The following is a 19601-nucleotide window of genomic DNA, read 5'->3' as shown; positions in this document are numbered from 1 at the left end:
TCTAATCTCTAGGTAGCCACCAAGAGGTTTTATAACAGAAGGCGGCATGATGTCACAAAAGTGAAGCAGCGCGCTATTGGTCCGCTACTGCTCGTACTCCTTTGTCTTGAAATAATTAAGAAACACGACATTTAAGTGAGACTTTCGGAGCGGACATGAGCATCGTCCTACGGGAGATGAAGAGCTGACTGATTTTGACCGATAAACTATAAAATAGGGAACATTTCTCACTGAAAATATGCCTAGACCAGCATGAATCATCCTTTTCTCTAGCCTACCAAAAAGAAATGCGAAACTCGCTCTATTTATTTTAAAAAGTGAAAGTGCATGATGGTGTCAGTGTCGTGCGGAACTGCTTGTCGGACCGTCCTATTTGGAGGCTTCAAACATTCGAAAAGTAATAAATTATAAGACCATTGACGATGTGTTATATACGCTCATAATGGCAATTGATGATCATGGTTACTCTGGATATCAGCCCCATAGATCCTTCTATCTACGAGTTTGAGCAAAGATAACAGAGGGGGTGTGAAACCCAGGGGATATATTTGCATGGAGGGAAAATTTCGCACGCGACAAGCCAGCTGATGCTTTCCAATGGCTGTGTGAACGTGTTCCGACTAGAAGGGCTCAGTCGATACATCTAGCAACTTGTAATTTTAGTCGCGTATTGACATGTGTGAACCCACCTTGAGGGACAGCTGATTTAGCTGCTCATTTTGCCACATGACACTACAATATCAGAATGAGAGGAAGAATGTTATGCAGCAGCATGGACACACATTTAAAGGAAAAGTATGAACAACTTTTATGGAGGGCAGATTTTTTTTATTGTTGACAATTTATGCTCTATGATTTTGGCAATTAAGTTCAGTTTCCCAGGAGGACATGACATTATTAAAGTACACTGTACAATGATAAAAATATGAAATACTGTAATAGAATCTCCTTATAATAGTAATTCTGCACAACATAGTGATGTTGGGTGACACTTTCTTGCTCTCACTGAGAATGAGTCTTAGCAATATTACAAGTTTCTGACATACACATATATAAATATGGAAAAAGTCTTAAAGTTTTGAAAAGACAATTTATGATTTTCCCACAGCTAAAGCATAATATCTAAAGCTTTCACCCACATCTAGTTATCTTCTGCAGAATTTTGTGTATTCGATACTCCACTTCACCAATATCACAGTTTCTTGCCATCAGTGGAAAGGGCATTGATGAACATCATATTTAGTAAGATACAAGTCCTAAAAGATGAAAACACTGCATGATCTATACTTATGACTGAAATAAATTACAAATATACAGTACTTAGCAGATTCTCACACTTGTATTCAAATCATAGCCATTAACTAATCTATGATGCAACACAACACCAAGGTACTTAAATGATTTTGCCTGACAGAATGCATTTCATGAACTGAGTTCAAAGTATTCATTGCTGCAAACATAAAAATGTATGTTATTTTCAAGTAGGTGGTACATGATAATGGAGTATTGACAAAGAATCTTTTAATGCAGGATTAATGACTTGGCTTTAACCAAATACTTGGGAGAAAATCACTTCGAAACTTTGCAGTAAAATACATTGTTGAGAGAGAGAGAGAGAGAGAGAGAGAGAGAGAGAGAGAGAGAGAGAGAGAGAGAGAGAGAGAGAGAGAGAGAGAGAGAGAGTAGTAGTAGTAGTAGTAGTAGTAGTTTGCAGAAAAAAAGTATTTATGCAGCCTATTAAAACATAATATAGTACATTTCCGAGTAAATGTAAGGACTTATCACAGGGCCACAATCCACACTTTGAAATTCTGAAAACAAGCAAGGACTGATGCAAGTAGTCAAGTAGTGCTTGTCTGAGGCAGACAGACCTCTTCTACTTTGAAGACTGAAAATGTCTAAAATTGCAATTTCTCAAAAATTGTGAGAAAGGAACCATCTCTCATTAGTGATTGCGAGGACTCATTTAAAAAACCTCACTGTTACCCATGTTTAAACTCTTTATCTAACTTCATACAGTTTTCTTGATCACATATAGCTACTATTGATGAACTGACTAAAGGCGGATTCACACGTGTCAATATGCAACTGAAATTGCAAGTTAGTAGTTTCTAACTGAATATAAGTGCCTAGTGACTGGAGATACCAGTCGCAAAATAAGACCGACATGTTGGTCTTGTTCAGTCGATTTGCGACTTTGTCTACATTGTAACGAATACTTGTGATAATTTAATTTGATCGTAATCATCGTCATCACCAGAGAAAGACATTATTGAGTAGTTGTTTGTTTACATTCACTTCCTGCCAACCAGCCAATACTTCCCAGTCTCTATGTGTGAACGTGTTCCGACTAGAAGGGCTCAATCGGTACTTCTAGCAATTTGCAATTTCAGTAGCATATTGACAGGTTTGATCTTACCTTAACATAAGTATCTCACAATGGCTAACATCCAATCTGAACTTTATGGTAAAGTTGATCAAGCTTTACTGTGAGAGATGAAAGAAAGAAATAAAGAAAAAAGCATTGCAAAGATAATAAAAAAAAATCTAGATGTGCTGATTGTTATTTGTTGTTGTAATAATAATCTACTCTGAAAACAAAGAAAAAAAATATAAATAAATAAAAAACTAAAAAGTGTATGGTCCCAAGAGGTTCTGTGTAAGAGATCACTGACCTGTGCTATTCTGTATGATGTAAAAAAAAAAAAAAAAAAAAAAAAAAAAAGGGCCTAATAATCACAAAATATGTATCTTAAATCTAATAAGTCCCCTGTTTATAGTAGTAGTAATAATAATAATAATAATAATAATAATAATAATAATAATAATAACTAATAATAATAATAATAATGTCCATAATATATTATATATATATATATATATATATATATATATATATATATATATATATATATATATATATATATATATATATATAAGAATCCCACATGGTGTGGCCTGGACAAGCAAATTATAACAGTAATTATTATTATAATCATCATAATTATTAATCATCTTTACTATCAAAGTTGAATGGAGGAAATATTCCAGTTCAATAATTGTCACTAATTGGTTATCTTTTGACTTACACTTGTAATTTCAGATACTATATCTAAGTTTGGTTTACAGCTAATTGTTTTCTTTTGTAAACAAGTCAGCTATGATTGAAAAATGTCTCAAAGCAAGTATAATTCTAAAGTAAGTAATAATAACAGTGTATCTCATTTGCTTGTATGTGTTTGTTGGTAATGCTGAACTGAGCTGTACTCGGCTAGAGCAATTTTTTTTGATGACCGCCATGAATAACAATGCAATATAATCTCCAATTCACTAATACCAAAAGTGGTGTGCAGATAGCCTGAGGGGTTAAACACCTGTAGGCATGATGTAAAGGGCATACATTTTTCCAGAACCATATTTGACATTTGAGTCATGGATCTTTTTAGGACTGAGGAATAGGAAAGTACTGAAAGAATTAGATTAATCTTCAAAGGGAAGGTAATGGTTTTTTTCTGGCTGCACGATAAAGGGTAGGGACATGTTTTTCAGATTGCCTTTTCCTACTTTCATTTTAAAAGTTTACTCTGATGTTCTAGGGCCAGTGAAACTACTAGGTCTTCACTCATCTATTGCACACTCAATCACTTTGTCCATGACTGTCATGATGAAAATTTTGTTTTTTCTTTTCTGTGTTGAATTCTAAGCCAGACTTTTCCCAAAGCCAGTATCTCCTTGTAAGCGTGCACTTGATATAAAAAATTGTAAGGGAGGTTGTGTGAGCTGCAAATTTCAGGACGAATGTGAAAATGTGGTGAAATATTGCAGATCACTACTAAGGAATGTGAAGAGGAAGAGCCGCTTACCATGTAAATATATACATAAATATGTACTGCCATGGAAAGAAAGTCAATCTACCTCATTTCATCACAGAAACACCTATAGAGTTTGGGTTTGTGAGAGATGAAAGAAAAAAGATTGATGAAGGGAATGATCTTAAATATAAAACAATTAACTAATTTATAGTTGAAAAATTGGTCAAAGAAATGGAGCAATATCCAGGAAAATGTCAAAATATTCACATGCTGCAGGGAGAAATGATTTACAGCAGCCTCTCCACCTTTATGGGGTTGAAGTGTCTGTTTGGCAAGAGTTGGAAAGAGTAGAATAGACATTAAATGTAGATCAAGTATAGTAGTATAGTAGTAGCATAATATGATCTCTACTTAATAAAAGCAAGCTTATTTATGACAAACTGAGTTTTTTATAAGGCAAGCTCTACTAAAATGAAGTATAATATTTAGAAGTGCAGATAAAAAATTGCCACCAGGAAGTGCTAGGTAGGATTTCATACTCTCAAACATTATTGTCTCTCTCCATATCAGGCCTTTTATACCCCAATAATTACTTCTAATGTATGTTGTATTGCAAATCCTATTAATGAAGTAGTGATGCTAATATATGAAGGTGCATGCACACACACAGGACTGCATATGTACACCCACAATCAAAATTCAGGTGGTGTGTGGTTGTGGCTTAGCAGTTTATACAGCTTTTCAGCATAAAGTACATTAAATACCCATAAATATTTCAAATTCACACACACACATACACACAGTCAGAAACATTTGCAATTAGAACTCCTGACATGAGTGTCACATTGCATGAAATGGCAATTTGTTCCTTCTCAGTCTGGAAAAAGAAATCTGCTGGGAGAAAATGACTAGTAGTTTGTGTAATGTGATGCCTATGTCAGTGGTAGTTCTTATCACAAATGTCACTGACCACACACACACACACACACACCAAAATTAATGATCAAGTCATGTAATCAAAGTCAGAAATATTCCATAGTCAAATGTTCACAATACCATGTTTTAGAAGTAACAGAATGTACAGAATATTTAATTATGAATGCATATCAGTGGCAAAGAGACTTACACAGTCTTATCTACAAGTCACCTGATTGCTTTTGCCACTTTGAGTTTGTTTTAACAAAAGACAATGTTCTTGAATTTCATTTGTTCTTTATTTAAAAAAAAATTCATATGTGATGCACACTCATACTTAAATGTCCAGTAACCTCCAAACTATGGCATTAAAGACATTTCACATTAGAATACTTCAAAGTTAAAATGACTTGATTCTTCAGTTCAGTGAGTATGTCAGTGACTTATTATAAAAGATTATATATATATATATATATATATATATATATATATATATATATATATATATATATATATATATATATATATATATATATATATATATATATATATATATGAAAAATTCAATGAAATTTCCTGCAATAGAATTATCAATAATAGAACATGAAGAGGAAGCTCCCTCAAATACTTTAAAGTGAAATCTTACACAGTTCTAGTCACTCCTTAAACTATTTTGCTCCTACAAATAGCAATGTCAGGTACGTACTGGTTTGTGAATCTATGGAAGATGATCCCAGAAATCACATTATTTTTACAAAACATAAAACACTTAAAACTATTTTGATGAATTAGCCAGAATACATTTTATATCCACTATTATGAGAATGAAAAGTATATAACTTTTTACATAAAAGACACAAATAAATGAATCTTGCAAAAAATAAAATCATAATCTCAAAAATTTCTACTAGGTCTAATAATGCACATGACCATCCCATAAATACTTTCCACTACATCAACAATTGACTACATCGTTTATTAAGTGACTTCCTATAATATCTTTTAACATCACTTTTAATGATAAACATTAAATCTTTAAGTTTGATCATCTGTTTCTCAACTGATGATCACACAACACAGCTCTACACTGTGATTGCTTATTTACAAATCATAGTTTTTATTTATAGACTGAGCTCTCCACTTTCTCCTTCATCAGGAAGAGGAATGTTTGCTCCTATCTCTGTCTCTATACCTTCTGCAGGTGGTGGAATATCTTCAGCTGCAGGAGGGCTGAGTTCTGGGTTATTAAGTGTGATTGCTGCATGGCACATGGGACACTTATCCTGTACATACAGCCATTTACGCAAACAGGAACCATGGAAGAGGTGTTTACAATGAGTAATTCTGGCTGAAGTCATTTCTGCATAGCAGATAGCACAAACATCATTATATATCTTTAGTTGAGCTGGAGTTGCTTCTGGCAGAGCAGAAATTTTTTTAGCAGCTTCTAACCTCAGCAGAAAACTTTTCCATCCTTGCTGTAAGCGTTGCCATACATTAAAGTAACAGTGAATGAGCAACACTACAGCATTGATCCATGACCACTGCCCTGTAATAGATTCTTTCACACCAGCACCAACTACAAAAACAGCTACAATGAATTCAAATACCCTAGTTGTGGCTCTAGTGTAGTAAACTAAATCATCTAAGCCAGGCCAAGGCTGAGCACATACTGTATCCCAGGTGAGAAGAATGTATGTAGCTAATAAGCCTAATACTTGGACTGATGTCATAATACTGGTTGACACAACAAGCAGAAGCCAGAAGTACTGCTCAAAGATCCGAGTGAACATGTACACCATGTACATTGACAGGAGCAAGAGTAAGAGACAAGCAGACACTGCTCTACAATGCCTATATATAGATGCCACACCCTGGGCACTAAGAGCCAACACTATTGGCTCCACTATTTCATACATATTTTGAACAAGTGATGACACAACTATGAGCATGATGATTGACAACACTGCCAGCCGTTCTGGTATGGCCATGTTCAGAAGGGAGGTCTGTACAGCCAGTAGAGCCATAGCAGCTCCTTCTGTCCAACCTGAGTGCACCAAGTCATCAGGGAGAGGTGCTGCCCCAGGCCCAGCAGCATAAGCTCTCGTGAGGGATAAAATAATCCGTGAGGCGTACGAGACTGCCACACAGGTCCCAGCCAACATGAGTGGGGTATAACAGACCTCAGCAGCACTCTGTACTATCACCAAGTACCACATTTCACTTGGATTTGTGCTCATCACTGTGGGAGTTGCTCCTGATCCTGAAGGAGCTCCACTGCCTCCTGAAGCTGAGGCAGCAGTCATACTGCCACCTGCAGCTGTGAGCACTGTGCTAGGTTTGGTTGCAACAGCTGTGTTGTGTGATGGAAGATAGTGGTTATATAACTGAGTGGTGAAAAGCATCAACCAATAGATCAGCAACTGGATGGGAACAAAGAGGCGACTCCAAACAGTAATTAATACTCGCACGAGCCCATACATTTCAATCATCTCAGCCAGAGTGTTATACATTTGTTTTAAAAATCTAAAGACATGAGGAACACAAAGGAAGATGTACTGAACTGTTAAAAAAATAACAAAACATGACGCAAAATTATGAGTCAAATGAAGTTCAGTCACTGGAAAGCTGGCCAACCGTGCAAAGACTGGCACAAGGTAGACCAGGAGAAGAATCTAGAGGGAAAAGTAATTTGGCTATAAGTTTAGGTTTATAAATTTTGTATCATAATATCCAAACCAGTTATCGACAAAAGATGATCCAAATTCAACTTTTTGATGAAGACCCTTCAATGATCTAACTGCTCATGAAATCATAAATATAAAATTTGGCAAGATTTGAAAAATATTCATAAAAGTATCAGTGATAGAGTAAAATCATTATTTTAGCTGGACCAAAGTAAGTAACAGCAAAAAGTCTTACCTTATCTTTATTGCATTCTAAGTCGAGGAAAAATGTTACAAGTGTAGCCACAAGTGTATGGAAAACAATTGCAGCCACTTGTTGTCTTAGGAAAAGTGTTTCAACATCATTGTGGGGGTCAAATAATGACTTTTGCAACATCAGCATATTTGAAAATCCCTGAAACAAAAAAAAAGACAAATTATACTGCAACAACTGATTAAAAGTTTTGTAAAAAAATACTAGAGGCATTCTGTTATATCTTGAAACTAACTAAATAAACAGCATCCTGCATAGCAAAAATGCTTGCTGCCTGACAAAGAAAACTTGGTATGTTATCATGTACCTATATGATTGTAATTCTTAATTTGATTTTTTGTAAGTTCAAAAATAATCAAACAATATACTTAAAGGTTGTCAGGATTTTGAAATTTAGGTCTAAGAAATAATTCAGTTGCATCTGAGCAATTGCATTATGTATACAAACGATTGCTTGTCTTGCTACAAATCTTGAATGATTTGTTTATTTGTTTGCAAATATGTGTAGTGGTGTCATTCATGATGAAGTGAGTTGGGCTGGTTAATGCTGAGTTTACAGAAACTTAACATTTGTAAGATGAGCTTAGTAATGGCAATGTAGGCCTGCCAAGCAGAATATGAAGTAAGTAGAGCAGACATCACTTCTGACTTGACCAAACAAAAATCCAGAGTAATTGATTTCTATGACAACATATAACTGCTGCCCATCTGTTATGTAATGATAACCAAATGTATGTACATTTCAGTAAGAGACTTTAACAATGACAAGAATTATAATCCTATAAAAGTTAATCAATAAGTAAGTCAATATAAATTTTTTTCATACCTGAAAGCTGACTGTACCATAATCTGGCCATTGATTCACCAGACGTTTTTCTCCTTCTATATAGTAATTGGAGAATGTGTCGGCTGCAGCAAGGACAGCAATGGTGAGGTAGTGCATGTAGAGGCTGACCAGCTGCTCTAAAGGTAGAAGCAGCACCAGAACACCTTGGATCACCGCTGCCAGTTCAAGGAGGTATTAAGGTAAAGTAACTGTAAGTATATATTACAAGTAATTTCAGTAAACAAGTGCATAGTGCTGTACATGTTGTAGAGATGAAACATAGTTTGTGGTCTCTTTGATAATATCACTAATTGACTTTTCTTTCTTGGAACATTATCTATAGAGACAGTATAATGTCACATGACATGCAACTCATATTTTTTGTTGAAATTTACATACAAGCTTGAGCTTGAGCTTGAGTTGGGAGTCACCCAGCACTTGCTGTCGGTGTAACCTTTGGATCGGCGTTCTCCCATACACACCTGGAAATGGAAGAGCGGGCAGGAAGTTTGAAGCATTAAAGCTTTCCTCCTCCCCTCCTCATCATTCATCACATTCACACCTGTTCCCCATCCCCATCCCTGTCCCTGAGGGGTCCCTGCCTTTCAATCATTCTCATACGTTCCCTCCAGGCACTCTCTAAGAAATCTTTCACACCCTCAATCACCCGACCATTTACCTGTCTCTCAACACACAGCCCCAGCAGGTACTCCATCCATTCCCTAGCATTCCTCTCTCTCATCTCACTACATGCTTCTACTCCTATTTCTTCTGTCACTACACCTAACATCCTGTCTCTTGCACACCCATACCCCTCACACTCCAGCATCAAATGTTCTACTGTCTCATCCACACCCGTCTCGCATACCTCACACACCTTGCTTCCTCCATTCTTCCACCTATACACCCTGCTGTTCACCTCCAGGGACTTGGTCCTGGCTCTGAACAGCAGTTCCCCCCGTGGCTCCCATCATAAAAACTTTCACACCTAGGCCGGTCCTTTCTCCGATACCATTCTAGCGTTGTCTTCTCACTCATCCCCCCTCCTCCACTCTGCTTTTCCTTTCTCTTCCACACGCCTATTGATTTCTCTCTTACTCGCATCTACACTTCCATGTCCTATGGCTCTTCTAACAAGCATTCCTATTTCACCCACCCAAATTTCTATATTAAACGACTCCTGTGCCCACTGTCCATACACGTTCCATTCGTACACCTTTTTTGCCCATTTACTCCCATCCATCCTCTGCAGTCTAACCCTATACCTCAACACTGCCTTAGCTAACCTTTCTCTAAATGTACTCCATCCCATATCTCCTCTGATCGCCTCCACTGCCACATACCTGTTGGCACCTAACGCTATCCTGCCTGTCATGTTCTGCAGAACCTCTAGCCTATTCAGGTCTTTCCTAGTCCACACTGTTGTTTCTAAACCATACATGATGCTGGGGATAGCTACTCCCTTCCATAGTCCTCTAACTACCTCATACTTATTTGCCCTGCACCGTGCTACACTACCTAGCCTCCCCACCCATTGGTTAGTCCGTGCTATTCTTTCCTGCTTGGTCCTTTCACACCCTCTTTCATCCACCCAAATACCCAGATACTTGTACTCCTTTGTTCTTCCTATTTCCTCCCACCCAGCATCCATGTCCTGTTCCTGTCTAATGCATCCCCATTTACTACTAATACTTTACTCTTCTCCCTGCTGAATCTAACGTCAAAATCCCTTCCATACTCACTCACAGCGTTCAGCATTTCCTGCAGCTCTGCATGGTGCTCACTAAGGACCACCACATCATCTGCATACAGGAGAATGCTCAGCACATCATTCCCCACTTTCACTCCTAATCCTGTTCGCCTCACTCTCGCTGCCATCTCCTCCACATATAGGCCAAATAGTAAAGGGGAAAGAACACAGCCTTGTCTCACTCCTCTCTCATTACTCACCCATCCAGTCACCAGATCCCCCATACTAAACACCGCTCTTGTATTCTCATACATACTCCTAATGATTCTCACTATCTTCTCACTCACCCCAACTTTTTCTAATACCTTGCACAGCATTCTCCTATCTACTCTATCATAAGCCTTCTCTATGTCTAGAAAAGCTAAATACTTCTTCCTACCGTCCTTTCTCGCTCTCCCTATCACTTCATTTACTACATACATGTTATCCTCACCTCTTCTATCCTTCCTAAACCCATTCTGTTCCTCACCCATTACCCTATTTCTTTCTATCACTTCACTCAGTCTTTCATTCAACACACCACAGAATATCTTACACACTGAATCACACACTGCTATTGGTCTATAGTTCCTAATTTCCTTCCTACTTTTACTACCTCCTTTATGAATAAGTGTCACTCTACTTTCATTCCAGGTTGCAGGCACTCTTTCATCCCTCCAGATCCTTCCAAACAACTCATGCAGCCCCTCAATCACTCCTCGACCACCCTCTCTGTAAAATTCATTCAGAATCCCATCGATACCCGGAGCCTTACCTCTCTTTAGTTTCTTCACATACCTCTCAATCTCCTCCATACTGATCTCTTCATTCATTCCTTCCTCTATTTTCCTATCTAGGGTGATGTTTCCTAAGTTCCTAGCTGGTTCATTTACTCCTCCAATAGTTTTCCAGTACTCTTCTATCTCTCCAATCATTTCCTCCCTTTCCCTAATTCTCCTTCCATTCACTACTAACTCTTCTACATGGTCTACTTTACTACCTTCCTCTCCTCTTAAAAATTTATACCATTCCCTACCTCCTTCTTCACCCTTTCTCCTAAGTTCCTCAATAATTTTCCTCTCCTCATTCCCTCTGGCCCTCCTGATTAATGCCTTCACCTCTTGCTGCTTACTCCTATACTCATCCCACACTCTATCATACTCTATTCTCTCTACCTCACTGTTCTGTCTGTACCTTCTAAGGCTCCTACATCTCCTATTCAGTTGCCTTCTTTCCTTCCTCGCCCTGTCTATCTCATTGTTCCACCACCTCTTCCCTTTCCTTTCTCTCCCTTTACCTCTTGGTTCTGTCCTACCAATACTCTCCTCTGCAGCTATGGTTAATTTCCTAACTAGACTCCTATTACACTCATCCACTCCTCTCTCTGTCTGTGGCCCGTTCTCATCAGTCTTCCATTCCATCTTCTCTATCGCTTCTCTAAAACTATCCCAGTCTGCCTCTCTAACTTTCCACCTTCCCTTCCCCTGTGTAGTCACTTTTACCTTCTCCTTCACACACTCATACTCCAATACCATAACATTATGGTCACTTGCTACATCAATCTTTCTCTCCTCATCCACCCACATGCCTTTTACTCGTTCCCTCGCTTTGTCGTTAACCACCATGTAGTCAATGACAGATTCACTTTCCTTTCCACACCATGTCACTCTACCCTCTGCCATGGTCACATTCAAAATCTCAAGCTCATTCCTCTCCACAAAATCTAATAACAATTGTCCATTACCATTTACTTCCTCACCCAATACTCCTATATGACCATTCATATCCCCCATCACAATTACTCTTTCATTCTTATTCTCTTGTACCAGCCTTTCAATAATCCTATATTTTCTTTCATTCTCAGCTCTCGCTTCTGCTCTTTCAATGGTCATGTAGCACACAATTAATATTATTTTCTCTGTCCCTACCTACCTTATACTCTAATCTCACTGCCATAACATCCTCACTCATCTCACACTCCCGTCTAACTCCTCTATGTCCACGCCTGCATCTAATCTTACCATTACTCCAACCCCTCCCCCCTTCCTCTGCTGCTTACTCCTACCTTTACCTATCATTCTAAAACTCTCTGACTCCAGTTCTACTCTCTCTCTTAGCTGGGTTTCAGTTACACAGACTACCTCTACATTCCATACATTCATTTCCCTGCTGAGGTCTTCCATTTTTCCAACATCCCATCCTCTCACATTCACACATCCTATCCTCAGACACCCTTTCTCTCTCGTCAGTCACTCCCTTTCACACTCCTGCCTCTTTTCCCTCATCTCACACAATCTCTCTGTCGCGGTCACCCATTCAAGAAACCTTCTGCACATCCTCCTGTCCCCCTCACTATTCAGGTGTACACCGTCCCTGTCATACACTCCAAGTGGCAGGGCACCGTCCAAGTCTAGGAAACTGACACCGTAGTCCCCTTACCTCTTGCTACATTCTATCTTTAGGTCTAGCACCTCCTGTCTAAGCAGCCTATTGGTTTCCTTCCTCAATTCCTCATATCCTCCGCTCTCCTTCGGCCTACCCAACACCCCAACCACTGCCACTCGCACCTTCTTCTCCCTCTTTACCTCCCTCACACACTCCATCACCTTCCTGACTGTCTGCTCCGGCCCCAGCTGCCTGAGGCCGTTGCCACCTCCCTGGAGTATGAGCATGCCTTCCTGCAGGCCTCTCATATTCTCCCTAGCTGCCTCTACCACCTCCTCTACACCTTTCCCACTCAAGCTCACCAGCTTGCTCTTCTCCCCCCTCATGGCCATGTACGTGTGGGCCCTCTTCACCATACTGTCCCCCACACACACTATGGGCCACTTTGACTTTCCACCCTGGGGTACCCTTCGGGGAAGGGCCGCCACAGCCGCCCTCTCCTTGGCAACAGGATGGGCCTCAGCACCTCTTACCTCCGCCACTACTGCCACCTCTGGGTCTTTCCCAGGAGGGGTAGGTGAAGCCCCTTCACTAACCCTGATGGAGTCCGCTGTGGCCGCTACCCCAGGCTTGGCTGGGGCAGGCAGCATATCCTTAGCTACATTAGCATAGGTCTTCCCAGCCTCCTCTGTCCCCGCCTTGAAGACCTCGGCCTCTCTTTCCTGATTCTTCCTCAGGTTCCTCACCTCTTCCCTCAAGGACCTATTTTCCCTCTCCACCGCACCAAGACTCTCCATTAGCGCCTTGATCTCGCTGTCTAGCCTGTGCTGTTCCTTCACGTTTGCAGATGATACTAAGATAGCATGTGCAGTACAGGGTGAAAAGGACAATTACAGAATACAACGAGACCTGGACAGGCTGATAGCATGGGCAGACAGGTGGCAGATGGAGTTTAATTCTAAAAAGTGTCAGGTTATGCATTTAGGTAAAGACAACACAAACTTTAGCTATGAGATGGAGGGATGTTGGCTAGAGGCAGTAGAGGAGGGAAAGGATTTAGGAGTAGTGATAGACAGGACTATGAAATTTTCAAAGCAATGTTTAGAAGCAAGAAATAGGGCAAATAGGATCCTGGGTTTTATAAATAGAAATGTTAGTTATAAAAGTAAGGAAGTGGTGCGTAGCTTATATAATTCCTATGTTAGGCCCCATTTAGAGTATTGCATACAGGCCTGGTCACCCCACTATAGGCAGGATATCAACATGTTAGAAGCAGTTCAGAGAAGAGCAACTAGGATGATACCAGCATTAAAGCGCCTGGAGTATAGAGATAGATTAAAGGAATTAAACATGTTTTCATTTGAGAGGAGATGTATAAGAGGATATGATAGAGTTATTTAAAATGTTTTCAGATACAAACTACATAGATGTGAGATCTTTCTTTACCTTAGAGGAGGAAATAGGACTAGAAATCATGGCAGGAAGATTAGAAAGCAAGGCTGCAGGTTAGATATAAGAAAATATTTCTTTAGTCATAGAGTGGTAGACTTCTGGAATGCATTGCCAGAGACGGTTGTAAATAGCACTAGTTTGACAATGTTTAAAAACAGATTAGATAAGCACTTAAATTTATTAGATTTATAATTATGTATAGCACTGCATGATAGTTTTATAAGAAATTTACTATAGTTAAATAAGACATGATCCCCATGTATGGGGACCACAAATTGTAGAGGATTTCGCTGCAGGACTTACCCCTGTTAATGGGCCAAATATTTAGAATTAGTATATAATGTATTGTGTACTTGTAAGTGTATCTTTAAGTACTGATGACGAGGTCGCTGTGCGACAGATACAGGATAACCTAGATGGGCCCTGGTGGCCCTTTGTTATCCTATTATTTATGTTATGTTATGTTATGTTCACCATAGTCTCTCTCCTCCCGCATCCTCCTCACCGTCTCCGCATATTTTTTCGCCTCTTCCTTCTGTAGTTCCCTATACAGCCCAACTCCCACCTTTTCGCATTGGGCATGTAGCCACATTTGGCACAGGTCGCATTGCAGGCCATTATCCCTGTCCTCCACCTCCTGGCTACATACCCCACACAGAACCTCACTACTTTGCTCCGCACATCTCCCACATTTCTCCTCAGCATTAACCTTGCCAGTGAAGTTGCACACCTTGCAAGTCTTATTCCTGACAGACCTCATTCTAGCAACAAAACAAATAAGTAAATGGTACAAAAATGACAAAGGGGGGACGGACAACATACTCACCCTACCTCGATGTTTGTTGACTCTGACCCGCTGCCTTGCAACTTCGGTTCGGCTCTGTCAAGAACAAAAACAAAGATTAAAATTGTAAAACTAGAATAATACATAGAAAAATTATTTGGCAGAATTCGGTTTCTTTCTCTCTTATTTAGATTTTAAGATCAGAGAAAAAACGATAAAAAAGGACTGGCAGGTAATATTCGCGGAATAATTAGGTATACGATTGTTTATTATACAGTTTACTAGTGTTATTTATTGTTTCCTTTTAGTGCTAATATGGGCAAAAGAAAGGGACAAGGAATTTAAAGAAAGTATTGTAAATAATGATGATGGGAAATGTACCTATAAGTCCATTGAACGCTGCGTGATGACAAATTCGGTATGTGCAATGAAATATGTGAAAAAAAAGAAAGGGAAAGAGAATACTCTTTGACAGAATATCAATGAAATATCTGGTAGACTGTTGGCATCTGAAACAGATCACATATTCATCGAGAACTTGGGAACTACGAACCAGCAGTAGAACTTCAAAACTTGGGAATTGGGAGTTGGGAACAGTGCCACAATAGCATATATGATGGATGCACGTGTGTGGTGTCATGCGATGTAAGTTCTGCAATTTTTTTTCTTTTTTGTGTTCTCCACTGTCATCAACACTCTTCTATGGTACAAATCACACCGTTCTTTTAACTTACAATGGTGACAATAGCCGATCACACTTGTGGTTGGCATGGATATGGCAATTTGACAAAGCGTACTATACACTTCTCTGTAGGACAAAAAATACTAATAAGGGGATTTCAAGTGCCATGAAATTATGTTTACGGATGACACAGGAGGAAATTGTTTGTCAAATAGAGTATAATATGAATGGGGTAGACTCAATAATCACAGGTTGTTAGTGCAAAGTCATTAGAGACCTTTAAAATATTAATAGGAAAAGAACAAGAAAGAAGGAACAAATAAGTGAGAATGATATGTGTAGGTATCGACTAACACGTACGTGTGGACCTGACGGTTTATTGCAGCTTCAGTTTCGCATTATTTTCGTAGTGTGCACCACGGTCCAGATCAAGTCTGGACCATGGTGTGCAGGCGCGTTACATAACATAACATAAATAATAGGATAACAAAGGGCCACCAAGGCCCATCTAGGTTATCCTGTATCAGTCGCACAGCGACCTCGTCATCAGTGCTTAAAGATACACTTACAAGTACACAATACATTATATACTAATTCTAAATATTTGGCCCATTAACAGGGCTAAGTCCTGCAGCGAAATCCTCTACAATTTGTGGTCCCCATACATGTGGATCATGTCTTGTTTAACTATAGTAAATTTCTTATAAAAACTATCATGCAGTGCTATACATAATTATAAATCTAATAAATTTAAGTGCTTATCTAATCTGTTTTTAAACATTGTCAAACTAGTGCTATTTACAACCGTCTCTGGCAATGCATTCCAGAAGTCTACCACCCTATGACTAAAGAAATATTTTCTTATATCTAACCTGCAGCCTTGCTTTCTAATCTTCCTGCCATGATTTCTAGTCCTATTTCCCTCCTCTAAGGTAAAGAAAGATCTCACATCTATGTAGTTTGTATCTGAGAACATTTTAAATAACTCTATCATATCCCTCTTATACATCTCCTCTCAAATGAAAACATGTTTAATTCCTTTAATCTATCTCTATACTCCAGGCGCTTTAATGCTGGTATCATCCTAGTTGCTCTTCTCTGAACTGCTTCTAACATGTTGATATCCTGCCTATAGTGGGGTGACCAGGCCTGTATGCAATACTCTAAATGGGGCCTAACATAGGAATTATATAAGCTACGCACCACTTCCTTACTTTTATAACTAACATTTCTATTTATAAAACCCAGGATCCTATTTGCCCTATTTCTTGCTTCTAAACATTGCTTTGAAAATTTCATAGTCCTGTCTATCACTACTCCTAAATCCTTTCCTTCCTCTACTGCCTCTAGCCAACATCCCTCCATCTCATAGTTAAAGTTTGTGTTGTCTTTACCTAAATGCATAACCTGACACTTTTTAGAATTAATCTCCATCTGCCACCTGTCTGCCCATGCATCAGCCTGTCCAGGTCTCGTTGTATTCTGTAATTGTCCTTTTCACCCTGTACTGCACATGCTATCTTAGTATCATCTGCAAACTTTGATACTTTGCTACTAATTCCTATATCTAAATCGTTAATGTACACCAAGATCCGTCCGTCACCAGGCAGTCCCACGCAGGATGCGTGTCGCGTCGTAAAATGAGCCCCATTTTGTGAAAGTCGTCCTTGATTCGTATGATGTATTTCAACAAGCAAGGTTTGGTGTCTTTGCTATTCATATTACGTACAACGAACACTACACCATGGAGAGGGTTTCAGTAATGGAACCTTTTATGATTTATTGATTCATTTATTCATTTTATTGGATGTTGTTGTTGTTGTTATTATTGTTATTATTATTATTATTATTATTATTACTATTATTATTATTATTATTATTATTATCATCGTTATCATTGTTGTTGTGGTTTGTTATTGTTGTAATATAGTTTATTTCATTTGATGTTTTACTTTTTTTTTGTGTTTCAGCTGATTCTCATTAGTATGCATCGTAATGTCTGCTTCCACATTCCCCACTACATGAAGTGCTTGTGTTTTCTATTGCATTACAGTTATATATAAGGGTGAGAACAAACAGTACCATTTTAGATACTGTATATAAACAGGCAAAGTAAAAAAGAAAAATGCGTATGAATACATTATTGAAGGAATTTGTATGTATCTATACATTTATTTATATTCAAAACCGATTCTTTTCTCTGTTGGCAATGGTGCTGTGCATTGTTAACACCTTTCGTAACAGATAGTCTTGTAAGATTTACATAGAATCTTTATTTTTTTTGTGTTAGTATTACAAAAATCATCGTTTTGCAAATATATTTAGCACTAATAAGGTCATTGCGTAACCTGCCCCACACCTGGCATTGTTACTATGCGAGGGAGTGTGCGTCGTGCTATCGTGCTGTGACTGGCTGGATGCACCCCTTCACTTTGAGCTCCTCTGGCCGTCATTTGGACCTTTATGGCCATGCGTTGGCCTGGCGCATTATGGGTGCTCATGGTCAGGCCGTAACTCCCTTCACTGTGCAGGATATGACCTGCTGCTAAACCAGACGGTGACTGCTGCCGCTCCTTGGCTGGATCCGTTGTTGACATCCTTGTGAGGAGCCATCAGGCATATTTCATTCAGTTTTCAGTGTGTAGTCTTCCTCCAGTCAGCCACTGCTATGTGGGCTGTGAGATGGAGGGACGCATCTCATATTTTCGTAAGTTGCCCAGATCATTGCTGGGTCGCGTGGTGGAGGCTTTGGGCTAGTATATTTACAGATAAGGTCTGACTGGCAGGGGCACCGCTCGTTGATGACGTACTCGGGGCCGCCCTCTGGCACGAAACACTTGTGGCCGAGCGGCAGTCGTCGCTGACAGATATGTTCACCATTACGCCGCGCACAGCACATATCGGGGCCGCAGTTCCTATTCTTGCGGCATCTTGCCCCTTCCCGACCTGGCTCTACGCGCTGCTGGCACTCGCCAAACATGCAGTCCAAGTCCCGGGCACACATGAAGTCACGGCGACAGGGCTGTCCAGTGCCAAGCTTCTCCCTGCACACACCGTAGTGCTGGTCACAGAACTCGCGACGCTCACAGGCTCGGTCACTGTTACACAGACGCTGGTGGAGGAAACAACATCAATTACTGAAGTATTCATTATGCTCCACATTCTCTCTCTCTCTCTCTCTCTCTCTCTCTCTCTCTCTCTCTCTCTCTCTCTCTCTCTCTGCGACAATAGACCGTCTAAGGTTTGTGCATATAATCATTACCCATTTAGATTTTACTTACGAAGTGCTGGTAAGGGTCGTATAGGGAAGGTGAGGGCGAGCCTTCGGCAGCGCTCAGATCACGAGCGTTATGGCGGCCACTGGTTTCCTTTTGTAAGGGATGAGAAAGCAGCCACCTAAGGACATCGTCAGCTGCTGTGTGTGACGTGACGAGGCAGAACACTACCAAGAACACCAATCCTTGCATCTTTGCTAGCTGTGCGTGCACTACGTGTAAGTGGCCGTGCATGTGAACCGTGACTGTCATACACATCTCCCAGTGATGCTTTATATTGGGCAGGTCAGCTGCCACCTGCCCAACACCTGGCCGTTGCCTTGTCACCTGCGTGTGGGCGTGCGTGTGGATCATCCCGTCCCAGGTGACTTTAAGTTGACTTTGGGGCCTCAAAATTGGCATCGAGATTTGTGGTGTCCTTAAACACACACAAAAACTGTTGACTTTAAGGATTAAAATTCCAAAGACGATTTTTTTTTTCGTTGGGAGGGAGACAGGATGTCATTATATCCTTATAGTGCAATTACCACTATCATCATCAGGAACAACCTTACGAAGACAATTTTTCACTTACGTCATTCCATGAAAGCATCTCTCTTCACAAGGCACAAGAGCAGTGCAGTGTAACCACGACCATGCAAACCATGAGAGAACCTTAAACACTCACATGCTCCCTAAGATACCCTTTGCTGTGCTGTGCTATGCTGTGCTGTGGTGTGCTGCGTTTTGGTTAGAGGGTATAGAAGGGGTGGTTGATTAAGTGATCGACACCTGGTAGTCCAAAAAAGGCAGGTGTGAGGA

General features: G+C 39.7%; 2 protein-coding genes across 2 annotated transcripts; both read right to left on the bottom strand.

The window, feature by feature from the left end:
• Window positions 1-5293: 5293 nt before the first annotated feature.
• Window positions 5294-12114, bottom strand: LOC123499872 (RING finger protein 145-like). Its single transcript, XM_045248406.1, has 7 exons — window positions 11520-12114; window positions 10236-10295; window positions 9650-9921; window positions 8893-8975; window positions 8494-8689; window positions 7650-7808; window positions 5294-7402 (listed from the first exon to the last, which is right to left on the bottom strand). Exons 1-7 carry the CDS (start codon window positions 12112-12114, stop codon window positions 5849-5851), a joined length of 2919 nt encoding a protein of 972 aa, XP_045104341.1. The 3' UTR covers window positions 5294-5848.
• Window positions 12115-17436: 5322 nt separating this feature from the next.
• Window positions 17437-19202, bottom strand: LOC123499871. The gene is made up of 2 exons (XM_045248405.1): window positions 18807-19202; window positions 17437-18637 (listed from the first exon to the last, which is right to left on the bottom strand). The coding sequence occupies exons 1-2, from the start codon at window positions 19200-19202 to the stop codon at window positions 18182-18184; spliced, it is 852 nt and encodes a 283-aa protein (XP_045104340.1). The 3' UTR covers window positions 17437-18181.
• Between the last annotated feature and the right edge of the window lie 399 nt (window positions 19203-19601).

This window comes from Portunus trituberculatus, chromosome 50 (assembly GCF_017591435.1).
Source record: "Portunus trituberculatus isolate SZX2019 chromosome 50, ASM1759143v1, whole genome shotgun sequence".
NCBI classification, from domain to species: Eukaryota; Metazoa; Arthropoda; class Malacostraca; order Decapoda; family Portunidae; genus Portunus; species Portunus trituberculatus.
The sequence above is the reverse complement of the archived record's forward strand: the minus strand, read 5'-3'. Positions and strand labels throughout refer to the sequence as shown.

Excerpts from the sequence above, each read along its gene's own strand:
- LOC123499872 (XM_045248406.1), bottom strand. The coding sequence starts at position 12,114 with ATGACCATTGAAAGAGCAGAAGCGAGAGCTGAGAATGAAAGAAAATAT. Across the intron at positions 9,922-10,235 it reads GGAAATGCTGAACGCTGTGA|AAACAACAGTGTGGACTAGG; the intron begins GTGAGTATGGAA and ends TGTATGGTTTAG. Across the intron at positions 7,403-7,649 it reads TAGAATGCAATAAAGATAAG|ATTCTTCTCCTGGTCTACCT; the intron begins GTAAGACTTTTT and ends TTTTCCCTCTAG.
- LOC123499871 (XM_045248405.1), bottom strand. The coding sequence starts at position 19,202 with ATGCCAATTTTGAGGCCCCAAAGTCAACTTAAAGTCACCTGGGACGGG. Across the intron at positions 18,638-18,806 it reads ACGACCCTTACCAGCACTTC|CGTCTGTGTAACAGTGACCG; the intron begins GTAAGTAAAATC and ends TTCCTCCACCAG.